This window comes from Eleginops maclovinus, chromosome 12 (assembly GCF_036324505.1).
Source record: "Eleginops maclovinus isolate JMC-PN-2008 ecotype Puerto Natales chromosome 12, JC_Emac_rtc_rv5, whole genome shotgun sequence".
NCBI lineage: Eukaryota > Metazoa > Chordata > Actinopteri > Perciformes > Eleginopidae > Eleginops > Eleginops maclovinus.
In genome coordinates, this window is record NC_086360.1 from 23,343,773 (window position 1) to 23,360,537 (window position 16,765).

General features: G+C 42.1%; 2 protein-coding genes across 4 annotated transcripts in view; one reads left to right on the plus strand and one right to left on the minus strand.

Annotated features, from left to right (window-relative positions):
* osbp2b (oxysterol binding protein 2b) overlaps positions 1–16,765 on the plus strand; it is a 54,867-nt gene extending 38,102 nt beyond the window's left edge. For all 3 annotated transcript variants that reach the window (XM_063897020.1, XM_063897021.1, XM_063897022.1), the window contains 10 exons: positions 5,601–5,724; positions 6,284–6,350; positions 6,772–6,924; positions 7,277–7,522; positions 8,183–8,303; positions 8,859–8,962; positions 10,406–10,501; positions 10,822–11,006; positions 11,122–11,342; positions 12,856–16,765. In XM_063897020.1, coding sequence (XP_063753090.1) covers positions 5,601–5,724; positions 6,284–6,350; positions 6,772–6,924; positions 7,277–7,522; positions 8,183–8,303; positions 8,859–8,962; positions 10,406–10,501; positions 10,822–11,006; positions 11,122–11,342; positions 12,856–12,998 — 1,460 coding nt within the window. In that variant the 3' untranslated portion in view covers positions 12,999–16,765. The remainder of the gene's footprint in view (positions 1–5,600; positions 5,725–6,283; positions 6,351–6,771; positions 6,925–7,276; positions 7,523–8,182; positions 8,304–8,858; positions 8,963–10,405; positions 10,502–10,821; positions 11,007–11,121; positions 11,343–12,855) is intronic.
* On the minus strand, positions 1,791–4,616 carry LOC134873439 (uncharacterized). Its single transcript, XM_063897045.1, has 4 exons — positions 4,211–4,616; positions 3,668–3,833; positions 2,975–3,090; positions 1,791–2,742 (listed from the first exon to the last, which is right to left on the minus strand). The coding sequence occupies exons 1-4, from the start codon at positions 4,367–4,369 to the stop codon at positions 1,936–1,938; spliced, it is 1,248 nt and encodes a 415-aa protein (XP_063753115.1). The 5' UTR covers positions 4,370–4,616; the 3' UTR covers positions 1,791–1,935.

A 16,765-nucleotide genomic window follows, 5' to 3' on the forward strand; every position in this document is an offset into this window, starting at 1 on the left:
TGACCGCAACAACAGGGATAAGAGTTGGATGGCAATTGCAACCCAATTGCAGCTGCCTGGTAAGTTTTTGTCCGGACTAGCAATTTAGCAATGTGGATAACAACTGTTATCAATAACTGTTGTTGGTGGTGGTGGTGTGTGTGTGTGTGTGTGTGACTCAATTTCTTTTAAGTTTATGGGACCATCGAAAATGTATAGATGATTAGCAGATAATAATGTTAGCAGTACATGTAGTAAGCATACATCATACAGTATGTTAGCCTACTTTTGCAGTGAACGAGGTAAAAACGAGGGTGGCATCACTGCGGACGCAGTTTGGGAAATTGATCAAACCCAAGCCCAGTGGCAGTGGGCAAAAAACACTGACCCCCAAACAGCAGTGGATACTGCAGCATTTGGACTTTTTGAGGGTCCATGTCGCGCACAGATCTACAGAGTCCACTCTGAGAGTAAGTTTTAAATAAAGTAAAGTCTAGTCACTTTATTTATATAGCACTTTCACACAACATAATTGATCCAAATCCAAAAGTGCTTCAAATAAAAAGAATACAAAAAAGTAGGCTAAGAATATGTCTGTGAAGATTCTCATTCATCCAGGTCATGGTATTCAGCTGCAGTTGTTTTAAGGTGCTATATAAATGAAGATGAGTTCAGTTCAGTTAGTTAAGGCAACTGGACTTCTTTTTGGAGTTGAAGACGTTTCACCTTTCATCCAAAAGGCTTCTCCAGATCTGGTTTGGAAATTGGAAACCAGGGGAATAAATCTCTGGATCGTGGGTGGTACTGTGACCTGCAGACCACTCCCCTCATCATGTGACAATCATAATCATTTTCCCATGGCAGTGCTATGTCTAAATTAAGTTACTCCTGCTCACATTGTCTAGGTTTAGTGGTAATACAATGAGAAATTGGTATTTGACCTAAACAACACTGTTAAGATCTTAACTTGTGTGTAATCACTTTCCCTGTCTGCTTTCTGCACTGTTTCCTTCAGCCTGGGTCGGAGTCGGAGGACACAAGTATTACAGAGGAGGGAGAGGAAGACCAAACCACAGTTGACATTGACGCAGATGTCGAAGATGTCACTTCGAACATCAGTAGTCCACTGTCAGAGCCCACGGAAAACCCCAGTCCACCAGTCAAAGTGTCAAGTGGTCAGTCTAGCAAAAGACCTCGAGTCCAGAAATCCAACTCAAAATTTGATGAGCACAACCTTGAAATGGCCAAATTGTCCGTGCTTCAGCAGGTCCAGAAAACCTTATCTGGCTCCGATGCTGATTCAGAGGAACGGTTTGGCCAACAAGTAGCATCAGAGCTAAGAAACCTTACCAATCCCGCTGTACAATTAAGGGTAAGGAGGAACATTATGAACTTAATTTATGATGCTCAGGAGACAGCGATCAGCCAGCAGGGCAGCGTTCCTGGAAATCTGTATGGCAGCCAAGCACAATTTCCAGGTACACAGGTTAGGCCACCTTTATACCCCATGCTGCACCCCTATCAGGTCCAGTCAGCCCCCCAAAGCCACCAGGCCACAACCCAGCCAATGTCATTTTTGTCAATGCTGAACACTAGTCAAGACTAGTCCAACAATAACACCCTTCCTGTGTTCTTTCACTAAATTTACATGTTCTTTATAAGTCACTAATGTGAGTTACCAACTACCTCAATGTTGTTCTTTGTGTTACTGGAAATATTTTTGGATTTATTTATAATTGTTAATGAAGAAAATCATTTTGTTTATTTTCCCCACAGAGGTAGATTTATTTTTGTAATAATGAAGGGATGTGTTTAATGTTTCTGTACATAGTTTTTATACATGTTCAATAAACAAAGAGTAATGTTTCTTCAAATACAGAAGTGAACTGTCATTTTATAATAACACAAAAATAATGACTTGGTAACTTTTCTCAGACAATTTGGTTGTCTCATCTCCTACACCATGCCTTCTTGCCAAGACACACTCCCTGCAGGTGTCTGAAAGTAGCTGCAAAGGAGGTCCCGCTGCATTTTCGCTTCCACTGAAGGGTTTCTTGCTCGTCCCATCGCAACTGACTGAAGACCTCCCTCCCGTCTCCATGCTCCTTCAATGAGCCTGTGGTTGGCATCTTCTGTGTCTACATACCCAGGTGGTACATAGGCATCTGATCTGCGTTGCCGCAGGAAATTGTGAAGACACATGCAGGCAAAGACAATCTTCACAACCTTGTCAGGTTCCAGGCAGATTGTGGTTCTGAAAACTCTGAAGCGGTTTGACAGAATTCCGAATGCATTTTCTACCACACGTCGTGCTCTGGACAGGCGGTAGTTGTAGATGCGTTGGTTGGTGTTGAGGTTTCTGTGGGGGAATGGCTTCATGAGGTCAGGGCGGAGAGGATAAGCCTCATCACCAACCAGCACATATGGCATCACAGCGTCAGTGCCTGGCAGGGTTTCCACAGGGGGGAAGTTCAGGGTGCCTTTATCCATCGCCTCCCTCAGGTCCGAATGCGCAAACACTCCTGCGTCTGACACCCTTCCCTGTGTCCCTGCGGACGCGTAGACGAACTTGTAATTAGCATCCACTACAGCCATGAGAATGATGGAAAATCGTGACTTGTAGTTGTAGAACAGGCTTCCGCTCTTGGCAGGGGGTTGGATGAAAATGTGTTTGCCATCTATAGCCCCCAAGCATTGGGGAAACTGCCACTTATGGTAAAAGTCGCTGGCAATGGCCTTCCATTCGGCATCAGTTGATGGTGTCTGAAGGAAGTACAAAGTAATACATGACATTAATCTGGTGAAATAATGTTTTCAAAAACACTTTGAGTTCTTTTTTTTTTAAATTTCACCTTTCATAAAGACAGTATAAATACACAAAGGACTCAGCTGATTTAGGTGAGAAATCATTGTGCAAGTCAACCTTTCAATAGTCTGACCATGGGTAATGTGATGTTCTGTATGATTTTAGATTATTATTCCCAGTTAAATTTACCTTCAAGTAATCTTCACGCAACACAGAGGTAAGGGCTGTGCATGTTTCCATGACGATCCTGCTCAGTGTGGTGCTTCCAATCCTATACTGGAAACTCAACGAGTTGAAGGTCTCGCCTATCAAAATGGAGAAAATGTCTATAGTGTTGTGTGGATTTAAATGTTAAAGGTGGACAATGAGATCTTGCCTGGTTTTTAGTAAATTTTCATTTTTGTCTAAAATCGTAAGCATCTCCCTATGATCAGCTTGCTGCCTGCTCCCAGAATACATTGTGAAAAAGTCCGGTCTTGGGAGACAACATGGGCAATGAGCAAAGTTGGGGGACAATAAGTAAAGTTAATTTAGTAGTGTGAAATTGAAAGTAACATTTTGTTTGGTGTTTACGTGGAATATCAACAGAAGTGACATCATGCAGGATCTCATAGTCCACCTTTTAATGTAAGGGAAGATGAACATCGACAGATTTTAGTATGGATTGAGAATAGAATCTAGTAGGTGGTAATAGTACCTACATGGATAGAAAGAGGTGTAGTTGGAGGTGCCAGCATAACTGATGTAGAAAGGTGAAAGTTGTATGATGTAGTGTGGTTGTATGCAGTTGCATGTGTGAACTTGATTTTTAATATGACAGATAGATGACCTTGCCTCACTTTCAACCTTTGAGTAATAGGGAGCATATGTCAACACACTTGCCTGTTGCCAAAAATCTAAGGGTAACAGAAAGCCTCTCCTTAGGGCTGATGGCCTTCCTGAGGTGAGTATCCTGCTTCACAATGTGAGGAGTAACCCTCTCCAGAAGAAAATAGAACTCCTCTACAGAAATTCTGAGGAGGTCCCGAAAACCCCTCATATCATCAACCTATAAAACAGAACACAGGCGCATTATAGATGTTAGATGTCGTTGTTAATTTAAGAGTCTGATCAAAACATTTAAATGTTGTATAATAAGACAAACTGTCAAAGTAAAACTGATGCCTCCATCACATCAATAAGATTGTTTGCATAGTTCCTCCCCCTAGACAGCTGCAGTCATTGGATAGACCATCACATTTCAACTGTATTGTATCTACTGTAGGCTACCCTAGGCTACTACAAACACAGAACAGTAGAAAGTCAGTTAAAGTTGACAGAACTATAACAAGTAGTCTACTTATGGATTTATTGACTGACCACGTTGGTGTACACGAGCTGAAAGGGTCTGATAGGCCTAATGTGCTATTATAACAATTTACTTACCTCCAGCTCTCGTTGAAGAATTGACAGGCCATACTGCCCACGTCTACCAAGCCATTTCCTCGTCCATACACGTCGCCGTCGTCTTTTTTTTTTGCTGTCTGCACACAGAATGGCACAAATTGCCAGAGCAACGCGCTTTTCTTTGGTGAGTAGCATCATCTCAGGAAAGCATCTGTGAGAATCCAAGCATCTCCCACTTCCGGCTTCTTCTTCTTGCAATTCCGGTCAGTCCGACCGAGTCCGACGTGTCGTGTAGTGTGAGCAGCCAGATCGCATCAGACCATCGGATCGTACAGTGTGAGAACGGGAATCGTGAGCTGCGACGTTTTAACCCTTGCGATTCACTCGTACAGTATGAGCAGCAGCTGAATACCGCGATTCCAAAAATCGCACAGTGTATGCCCAGCATAAGTCCCTCCTGCAGACATCCTGCACCGACACACAGAGGTGCTGCAGAGGGGATTCAGCTCGCGACTGTATATTGCGGACGATAGGTTGGGACGTGTCACGTGGGGGGGACGTTGCCAGGAGTTCAATGTAAAGCCAGCCCACCTGCTCGTTTGTAACCCCGTTTTTAGAGATGTGGGTAAGGAGGAAAAGAGAGAGGGTTGTATTTTCTGACACTTTGTGAGACTCCTTACACCCCGGGGACACATATTTATGTATAAAAGACAGCAAAAAATGCATCTTGCATAATAGGGGACCTTTTAACTCATAACCCCCTCAAAATCACCAGGAGAGGTTCATGGTTCTTCTCCTCCCACCAACCAACATTCCTTTAACCATGAAGGTAGTCTCTATGTACCAGTAAACACAGTGTTTAAGTTGCTTTTACTGGTTTTTACCTCAACCATAAAGCAAAACATCATAAACAGGTTCATTTGGGGGATTTTTTGTTAGTTTATGTCTGGACGTCATTTATACAGTACCATGGTTGCTGTTAAGGTAGGGGCTTATTTGATGACGGAACATTTCTTGTGTGTTATGTTTGCACCTTGATAGTATCAAATAGAAGCTGGTGAAAGTATGCTAGAGTTTGATGAAAAGCTACTATTGCTAATGTACAGTCACCTGATGTTGTTATTATCATGTGTTTTTTAATCGCTTAACATTATAATTCGTCCTTATTTTTTAGTAGAATCACTGTCCATTGCAACGTACTCTTATTGAATGTTGGATACGGAACATCCTGAAGAGTTTGCATCCTTCGGGCTAGTTAACCAGCAGGAACATTGCCAATTTAACTAAGCTGATTATCCCTTGATTAATCACCATGGGTATGTGATCACACGCCGCTCGCCTCTGTAGGATGCAAACTCACCAGCATGTGATCGCTCTGCTGGTGTTGGATGCTGTTTGCAATTACTCACAAAGGTATATGTGTTGACAGGAGGGAGTGAGAGGCTGCGCAAAGAAGAAGCGAGTGATGAAGATGAAGATACTGAGTACTTTGACGCCATGGAGGACTCCCCTGCATTCATCACAGTGACTGCCACCGAGAACACACAGCACAGGTTTGTCGCACACACAGATCCAGTATAGATTTATTTTAAAGACAGATAAAGGGATAAGGGTTTAGTTGAGTTTATTCTGCATGTGTGCTTTTTAGTAAAACATTCTTGGGATGCTCTAATTTGTCATAATACTGAATTTGACTCTGGCTGACAGCTGAAAAAGCCGCTGAGGTTCAAAGTCAAAACAAACGAGTGTCGTGCCCGTCACTCCCAGAGTATACCTGTCTTCTTTCCTGCAGAAAAAAGAAACCAGTATCTGTTCTTTATCTCTCAGCACATTTTTATAGCATAGCAAAGCATTGTTTTCTGCATTGAAGCCGGCCTCTTACTGCCAACTCCGATTGTTTCTGCAGAGCTCGTGCTTTCCCTCCTCTTAAAAAAGTACTTTCAGTGTTATCTTTCTCTTCATTGTTATGGCTCATCTCTGCAACATATCCAATATCTCCAGTAGCACCATTAAGAAAAATGGAAACAGTTACACGGCGTTCCTCTGTTTTGCCTAGTTATGTGGTTTTAAGTCTTTGTAGTGTGCTCATTGTAGAAAATATTTTCATTTCAGGCGATCGCAGAGTAATTTGAGCGGAGCAAGCGGAGGTCAGACCAACGACTGGAACCAGGAAGACAACGTAAGTGTTATTAACATAACCTTCTTCCCTCATAGTCCCTCTTTCCTATCTTGCAGTCATCCCGTTAATACTCACACACACAGCCTTTATCTGTGTGTGGGTCTATCGTGATGGTGTTTCATCCCTGTGGTGCCAAAGATAGACAGCTGCTTCATAGCACTACATATTAATTACCAGTCAAACATCTGCACTTCGCTCCTCCCAACTCTTCATTGCGTCTTCCTCTCTCTACCACATCTGTGTCCTCTGTTCCCTCATGTCTCTCCCTCGCTCTGGAACTCAATCTCAACCAACTGCCAAGCTGACCATGAAGCTTGAAGTATTCTCAAAATCGTTGTATATATATATCTATTATTCCTTTCATCAAAGATAGAAAAACACCTCTTTGTTCTCAACCCTCTCCTTTTCCATGTGATCTCAGATGTGTCCAGGTTATAATGATGTGTCGGGAAAGGAGCTGCAGCCCTGCAGACAGAGGCGGACTCGAGTCCCAGACAAGCCCAACTACTCCCTCAATTTGTGGAGCATCATGAAGAACTGCATCGGCAAGGAGCTCTCCAAAATCCCCATGCCTGTAAGTAGGGATCTTTCTCAAACTGAACTTGAATTTTAAACAAGCCAACTAGATTTCAATTAAGTAAAATATTCCAATTCAAACACAATTTAATCTATAAAGTAAAAAAACATCAAGAAAACCCTTTTAAAATCGATGTCATCTGACTAGGAAGACATGACATGTCAGTGCTTTAATTGTGTACATAAAATAATTAATAATATAATAGTTTAAATAAAAATATTAACCATTTTAAGAATATGTTCTACCAGATAACAGTTCTGGTGCTGCCTAGTGAAGGTATCAGCATTTTATCGACTTGTAATTTCTAACTGTACTGTCTGAGGCTTGATCTTTTTGTTCCTCCCCCCAGGTGAACTTCAACGAGCCTCTGTCCATGCTGCAGCGTCTCAGCGAGGACCTGGAGTATCACGAGCTTCTGGACAAGGCGGCGCGCTGCGACTCCTCCCTGGAGCAGATGTGCCTGGTCGCTGCCTTCTCCGTGTCGTCCTACTCCACCACGGTGCACCGGACAGCAAAGCCCTTCAACCCTCTCCTGGGCGAGACCTACGAGCTCGATCGACGGGAAGAGTTTGGCTATCGCTCGCTGTGTGAGCAGGTAGGGGGAATGGCTGCAGGGCGTTTATGCTAACACACCATGCACACAACATCGGCCCGTGCTCCACAAGATAGTTTGGCCTCTCGTTGGTTATAGGGGTTGTTGAGGACGTTGAATGCATTTCTGACGATTTTAAGATCCAACATTTTAACCAGAAAGTGGCCATATTTGTACTCCCGGTAGGCTGATTTTTATGAATTTTGGGCGATTTTGAAGTTCTAGGGGATTGTGGATCATCTGGATTGGACAGATTGCTTATTTATTTGAAAAAGAATTGCCCACATTAGAGATAATCATTTTCATCTGAGAATACAATTACGGCCACTTTCTGGTTTAAACTGCCTTTTTTGTATCCTGAAAATGACAGACATGTGTTCACCATCCTCAATAACTCCCAAAACCACTCCAAAATGGTCCAAATCGGCCAAGCCATTTTTATCAACTATTGTCTGCATAGGATATAATGTTAATTATTTCTGATTAATGCAAGTTATCCTAGTTGTGCTAATTACCCAACATACAGAAGTTAGCATCAGGCAGTTTCTATGTGCTGGCGACCCATACTATACATACTGTATCCAACATAAAACTTGCTGGCAACAACACAAAAAGGTGTGTGTGCTGCTGATATAAATATACTACCTTTATGCATCCTCTAAGGTGAGCCATCACCCCCCTGCAGCTGCACATCATGTGATTTCCCAACGAGGCTGGACCCTGTGGCAGGAAATCACCATCGCCAGCAAGTTCCGTGGCAAATACCTCTCCATAATGCCTCTGGGTAAGACATTTTATCCTCAGCGGAGAAGCTGAATGTGTAAATAAAGGTTCCTTTATGCAAATGTAGCAGCGGGACTACGAGGCAGAGTTTGTTAAAGAAGGACTCCACAACCCACTTGAGAGTTGTGCTGTCTTCCACACAACATAAGGCCAGATGAAAGGGTGTGAGAATGAATCAGGAGGGTTTTATGACCCTTCTGACACATAGATAAAGTATGGGTATAAAGGGAGCTCTCTATTGCACTGGGACAGCGGAGAGCAGGGGTCTGTTGGCTCAGATAGATGGCAGGTTTGATAGATGCAGGTCCAGCCGCTGGTGTCTGTCCGCCTTCTCTCCCCTCTTGTTATAAGCCTGCTGTGAAAAAAAGTGGAAAGTGTTTACGGTGAAATGCATGTTATAAATCGTTCAGCGTTAGGTCACACTGGAAATAGATGCATTGCCTGTGTTAGATGATGAGTGATGAAACCCAATCTAACGCATCACTTTACAGCATTGCACTCTGGGAACAAAGCAGCTGTGATATTCCTTCTGTCTTTTGTCCTTGTCCCTCCCCAGGTGCCATTCACCTGCACTTCCACTCCAGCGGGAACCACTACGTGTGGAGAAAGGTCACCTCCACAGTGCACAACATCATTGTGGGCAAGCTGTGGATCGACCAGGTGTGTTATCTGTTAGGTTGCTGTCTCGTATTGGTGGCCATTATTCCACAGCTGTAAACAACCCAGCACTAATGAGTAGATGTGTTTCTCCTGTGTAAAGGCAGTGTGCTGTGAAGATGAGAGTAAAAGCTTTTCAGCGCATGAATACGGGCTTCAACATCTCTAGGGATTGTGTTCAGCTTTGATCTCTAATAACACCCTAAAATAATAGCCTATTTTTTCTTTGAGTTGACCCAGTTATACAGTATAGGGGGAGGTGCTTCACATCTGTGTGATTCAACAGAAATATATTTATTTTCCCCCATCCTTATTTCTTTTTGCTGTTTCCACTTTTGCTGTGTGTCACATGTGTGTGTTTGTGTGTAACCTTGTATGAAAAAGATGGCAGATTAATTTAAAGTGGCCCTATTCTGCTCATTTTCAGGTTCATATTTGTCTTTTGTGCCTCTACTGTGAGACATTCACATGATTTAATGTTCAGAAAGCTCTTTATTCTTCTCATGTTTCCTCTTTCACCCTCTGTCTGAAACCAGAGCCCAGTCTGCCCTGATTGGATGCTGGCCAGCTCTGTTGTAATTGGTCAACCACTTAGAGATGTCCCGCTCCTTAGCCTATCACCTGCAATGTGTTGGAGAGCTTGCCAATAGAATCACAAAACGATTACTTTGCAGACCATTTATATGCACAAAATAACACCACAGGAAAGGGAAAATCCCACAAAAAGCCGAATAGGACCTTTTCAAATATATTTCTGGGAAATGATTAATGTGATTAAAAGGACAGTTTGGAAACTAGTAGGCTTCCTCTGTGGTTCAGCTGTTTTAGTTCCCTGTTCCTATTTGAAAACGTTCTGTCATGGTTGTTTTGGATATCAGCCATTTGAGTTAGTAGTCTAGCAAAAACAATACCACCTCTGCAATGATACATATTCCTCTCTCCAAATTCAGATTATCCACCAGAATAAGTCTCACAGTATTTACACAATTTGACTTTTCTTTTGCCTTCCCCTACCTCCTCCATGCATGCCTCTGCCACTCTGCTGCCCTCTGGTGCAAATCGGGGTCAGCCTAACAACTCAATGTCAAACTATAGAAACTATCCCTGCCTTCTCGGCTGCAGGCCTAGGCACAGCAAGCAGGGCCGGGGGAGGTGGGGGGATCATTACAGCATCAGCATATTGTCACTGTAATAGGATTACAGCATTTAACAATCTGAACATCAAAGAGATGATTGTTTAGCTGTTAAAAGCTTGAAAAGACAACAATGTGTGTCACAGGTCAGGTTTGTCCTTCATCAGTATATATATATTCTTGAAATCAAAGAGTGCTGGGATTGGTCAGGATTCTTTTCTGTCTCTGCTTTAACCCCGATGTTCATAGCGTTGATATGCTATCATTCTCTGTGTGTGTTTCTCTCTCACTGTGTGTGTTTGTATTTGTGCAGTCCGGGGATATTGAGATTGTGAATCACAGGACCAAGGAGACCTGTCAGCTCAAGTTCTCTCCCTACAGTTATTTCTCCAGGGACGTTCCACGTAAGGTAAATGCATCCTTTCCTCACTTATGTACCCGACCTTGGCATGACGTCATATGACGAGGGGTTCATTTGTCTGATGCTGCCTCCTGCTGGACAGCACCATCAAATATATTAGAGTAGTGTAATATATGAGGAGCTCGTAGTATCAGGTCACACTGCAGCGAGGAAACCTCCTTTTGAGTTGAACCAATTTTGGTAGTGACTGATAAGGAAATGTACCTGTATCCTGCCTATCGTTGGGGGGTGAAAGGATATTGTGATACATTTAGACTCAGAGAAAGAAAACCTGCTTTAGTTACTTTATTTCCTTTTGCTGTTTCCAGGTTACAGGTGTAGTGGCAGACAGCGGGGGCCAGGCGCACTACGTCCTCTCCGGTACGTGGGATGATAAAATGGAGAGTGCCAGGATCCTTCAGAGCAGCCGAGGGGGCAGTGGCTCTGAGGGCAAGCAGAAGACAGTCTATCAGACGTTGCCCCCCAAACTGCTGTGGAAGAAATACCCTTTACCGTGAGTCTCATCGGCCTCATGAGGCAGAACATTGCAGGACATTTGTTTGTAAATATCATTGATTGTACCGCACGGTTCTTTGTAACACTGCATTGATTTCCTCTCGCTCTCTCAGGGAGAATGCTGAGAACATGTACTTCTTCTCAGCGCTGGCACTGACCCTGAACGAGCAGGAGGACAGCGTGGGAGTAACCGACAGCCGCCTGAGACCTGACCAGCGGCTGATGGAGGACGGCCGTTGGGATGAGGCAAACTCAGAGAAACAGAGGCTGGAGGAGAAACAACGAGCCGTGAGGAGGAGGAGGGAAGCGGAGGCCACGGACGCTCTGGACGAAGGTATGAAAAGGAAACAGAGAGTGTGGCGTGTGATATGTGGTAGAGGCAAAAACATGCTAAACAAACAACTTAGTTTAGCGGGTAGTGGGAGTTTTTATAGATTTCTGGAGTGAAAGTGCCGTCCATTTCCTGCAACAGTAAAACAATCAGTACAAAACGACAGAATGATAAAATATTTGCGGCCCGTTTCGTAAAAACACAAAGAACTAACCATGGAGCTTTAATAAATATCTTGCTTTATAGTGACCTTATGAAAACCCATAGCAGTTATTAAAATCAATTACAGTTGTATATTATCTAGCAGACTCCTGTGTCTTTGCGTTAAAGCACATTGAATCTTTGTAATGGGATTGGGAAAAAGGCTGACAAAACATCCTCGTCCTCCCCCCTTTGGCAATCTGTTGCAATTAAGTTTCATCAATGTATCTGAATTAAGTTGTATTTCACATTTGAGGCTGTTCAAAGCTGCATATCCATAACGTGTAGTGTATATTAGGGCCATATTAACTGGGAAAAACAGCCCACACAGACTTCAAACTGAAGCATTACATGAATGAATAATAAGTAGAATCTGTTTTCATTATTTGGGATACATGTTCAGGGTCTACCAATCTTAATGGTTAGAATTGAAATAGTAGCAGAGCCGTATCATCCCGTGTGTGTGTGTGTGTGTGTGTGTGTGTGTGTGTGTGTGTGTGTGTGTGTGTTGTATGTAAGCTTGATCGTATTTGATGTACCCATGACGTGTCTCTCTTTTCCTCCCTCTATTGATGGTCAGAGTGTGATTATGACTCTGGTGAGTGGAGGTTGCTCTGTGCCCCCCTGTTGTTCAACACACACACACACACACACACACACACACACACACACACACCATCCTTCAGTGCGTCCTCTGTGTGCTCTGCCTCTGTGTGGGAACTGCATGATACCCCTCTCATGTCAACTTCTCCAGATAATGACTTCGGGAGAAAAATGACTTTTTCCTGCATACATGTGACATTTTCATTTAGAAATAATAAGATACATGAAATAACTGATGCAACTCGTAAATTTTTAAGAATTCTTAATGGTGAAGCCACATTAGCGAGTGATTCGTTTGAACTGCATCATACTTATCCTGTCTATTCGAATGCTTATGGGCACTGATGCTCTGTTCATCTGAGGTAAATCTACATTGTGTTTCTATAAAGGGAACAACAACATGAGCTGCTTGCTGTGCTGCATCTCTCCCTCTTTTGACTTGGTTTCTGTAACAAAAAGTAAAACCTATTATTTAGTTAAGGGAGATCCAAAACTATCATCAATATTTTCCCCTTTCCTTTAATTGAACCATTTCTAGTTCATGGTATGGCTTCGATCCCAAATCCAGCGCTCAGCCATTGATTGCTCTCCCTGTAGATGCTTATGTATGAAGGCGAATTGCTCGCTCAGTGAATTCCCTGCAAGCGTGGCTTCTCCACTAGAGTGCAATTTCAAAGACAGTGATTGGCTAACATCTGTGCTTCTTCCGCAGGAAAAGAATACGAAGGCTACCAGCCGCTGTGGTTTCACCAGAGGAGGGACTCGGTCACCGGAGAGACAAGCTTTGTGTACAAGGGAGGTTACTGGGAGGCAAAGGAAAAACAGGACTGGAGCATGTGTCCTAACATCTTCTAACCCAGGAACTCGCATCTCCTGACCTCAGCACACAGGGAAAAGCTCTGCCTCTGGTCCGTAGCTGGCTTATGAGCACCATGTGGACCTTTAGTGAGCATGAGAATACCTCCAAATGTACACTGTTTTTACTCCGGGGGAAAAAAAGAAGGGTTGTCCCCCTGAATCTCTGACACTATGCTGAAGCAGCAGAGAGATGATGTGTGGGTGTGAAGCGGTGTTGGAGTTTTAACACCACGAAACAAATGCACCTGCACACTCCTGAAATCAGGTGTTCCATAAATCTTACTCACACTGTACTTTCCTGCGTTCACCACATTTAAGAGTTTGTACCAATTGGCCTGATATCAAAGAAGCTCAAGATAACAGACTGCTGACGATCCTCCGTTTTATTCAGCACAACTGAAATGATACCAGACTATCTTTATAAATATTGAAATACTTCTGTCTACACAGGAATGATTTCAAGTGCTCATTATTTGCCTCTTTAAGTTGTTTAGAAAGATGCTCAGACAGTCTGAAACTAAGTGTATTAGATATTTTTGATCAATTATGCAGACACAAAGTGTTCAACAATAATTAAACAAATAAGTCATTCTGCAAACATATATTGATTTAAAGTTCCACAGACAAAAGCAAGACCTTGTGAAGTAATGCAAAACATTTTTATACACAACCGCATGATATGATATTTCGTCCTGCCTAACGTCTTCACAATCTTTTGTAAAGTTTTATCATTTATAGTTATTATGTCATTTTATTATTCCTTTTAAGAGTGGAGAAAAAGGAAATTGTAATACTTAAAAATGATATCTTGAAATTAAAACTGAATACTTGATCGCATTGAACTCCGTCAGTGTGAAAAACAGGACGAAACAATATTTCTTAAAAACATGTGTTGTATAAATGTCATGGGTTACTTCACAACTGTCCGGCTGTATTACATTTCTATATCTGTATTTACTGATGTGATTTTACTCCATAATGTCTTGTTTATTTAATAGATTGTTGATACTTTGGGTCTCCGTAACCAACAGGTGATATTTTATTAGGGTTGTCTGAAGTGATGCATAATGCAGCACTGCGTAAAAAATGAATGTTTTCCTCCAGAAATGAAAGTCTGTAGATTAGTCTGAAAGATTAGAGTCCATGTAGAAAAACGTCATGTCATATGGTGAATATGAATTGCGTCTCTGATTCGATGCATTTTGCTCCTGTAGACAGGCCTTCACACATTTGTGATTCTGATAGAAAATCCCTGCAGCAGTGCATCCTTTATAGTTGTAACACACATCCATACCGATGATCCATATCACACTAATATCTCCATCATGAACTGAACAAGCACTTACCACTGTGGTAGATCATAGGTCAGTACATACAGTATCTCTGTGTTGCTGTTGAGAACATTTCACTCGGTACTCTACCTTGTCCTCTGGTGCTCTCCCATAGCAACACATACCGTATTCTTGGTGAACATTTTCAGTGACTTAACTCTCAGTGGTCGTTCAAACTGCAAAACACCAAAGCACTGAGACTCCCAGTGATCACCACACAGTGCATACAGGGAGTGTGTGAGGCTCTACGAGACTGGAGCGGCTTCTCTGAGGATCCAGCTGACACGAGGTCAAAGGTTATATAAGCAGGCAGGGCTGGTTCCTGTAGCCCCGGCCTCAGGTGACTCTCCAGCGGCCGCTTCAGGCTCAGCACGGCTAACATGTAGAGCTTTCACTCAGTGTTTGTGGACATGCTGATCTGGGATCGGCTCACTCAGTCTTTTGCCGTTTATTGACTGAAGAAGGGAACGTGTCCCCTGACCCGTGCACTACACATCTACGGAGAGTTTTGAAAACCAGTGAGTATTTTTTTCTAATCAATGTTAGGAATGTAGAATTCAAGGCTGGAGGTGTTGTATCTACCGTCTGGTCTGTTTGTGTGAATATTTTGTGATAAAAAAGAATGATATTGTAAAATGAAGAATAACGATACTAATCTTGAGACTTGTGTTATCCGTGCAGTACAGTCAGAATCGTAAAACATGTTGATTGAATGAGCCTGATTTGCTGTTTAATTTGTAATCAGGATTGATGCTGCAAAGGTGGATGTTCACTCTGATGCTCCTTCAATTTGGCTGCAGATCTCTTATTTTATATCTCAGAAACTGTCTTAACAAACTGAACATATTTTTTATACATTTGTTGATACTAGCACATGAGTACTTGTGGTTCAGTGATTTCACAGATTAACACATCTGGCAGTGTCTCTGGTGTGCAGGCCATAAAGATGTACAAAATGCACTGGACTGAAGACATGGTGAAGGAGATATAACAATATGATCTGGATAAAATGTGATCTAATAATGAATGATGATTGCCTTTTTTGCACGGTTGATGCTTCTTCTATCCATTTACATAAACGGTTGTGACACACTTTTGTTTTTTAAGGATGAGCACAGTTTGATCAATCACTAAATCTCTTGTTGAGAAAGAGATGCTTAGAGAATAATTCAACATTTTTGGAAAAACCCTTGCTCATTTGTTGTGTTGCCAAAAGTGGATGAGCGGTTTATGCCACATGAGAAGGGTCAAACAAAATGTCTTTAACTCTAATGAATACAGATTTGGTTCTCCTTTAGTCTTTAGACTCAAAACCTAGTGTGTACATAGATACAGCTATGTATAGTGGTTGTGTACTATATAAAGATGAACACAATGCCGGCAAGAGGTTCCATTTTTTTGCTATCTTGAAAATTGTACAGTCGACTCTGTATCATCACACATAGTCATAACATAACTGCTGAATTGCGGTGAAGAAATTGTACAAATGAAAAGTTATTCTTTGGTTTCCTCTCTCAGCGACTGCTTTGAAGACTTTACTAGAGATTTACTTAAATATATTGTGTTTAGAGGATTTTATAATTGAGAATAAGTTATATTTTGAATGATAACAGAGAGCTCGTCTTAGGTTTTAATCAGTGCATTTCCAAATAACGTGACCTCAGTTTTTGATGGTGACTTGCCCACTGAAGTTGCCCTAGTGATATCATACAGCTGTAGTGATGAGAAGGTGTGGTCTGCCTCATATAGAAAGGAAATAAATAACCAAAGTGTATTTGGAGCGTGTACTGTAGACTAAAAAAAACCTCTTTCGTCTGCCTTCCCTTTCTTGGAGGTTTCTAATGTAACCCCCCCTCTCATTGTTCTCACTTCATCTCACTAAATTCAACATGGTGAGATTTCTAAGCTTTATTTGTCATGCTTTTGTTTCTTTCAGATTTGTTTCTTTCTCATGGGTGCCATTATTCTTAAGTTGTGTTTTCATACTGTTTTTATGCCTAAAGAGTCTGATTTGAGTGCACATGCAGCACACCTTTTCTCCTGTTTCGATGCTGCTCAGTTTTGAGGCAGAAATAATCCAATGAAGGTGGGGAAATACTTCTTGCCTTGTCTAAACCGAACCCTGCTTCTGCTCTGATGGGACTCATGGCTTTTTGTGAGACGGTTAATGATCGGTATTTGGACAAGAGTTATGAGACGCAACACAACAGCTTCCTGTTCTGGGAGGTCAAAGGTGATTCACCTGCCTTGACTATACTTGTCTTTCTCCCCCAAATACATGTGGTGTATTCGGGTGTAACTGCAGAAACAACTGAGGTTTTACTTCTTTTTTTTAATTGTGTATTTCCTCCTTTGATTTGTACTTGTTAACATTGTCTTTAAAGACAAAGACACAATAATGAAAAAAGAAGATAATAAAGTTGTTATTGTTGA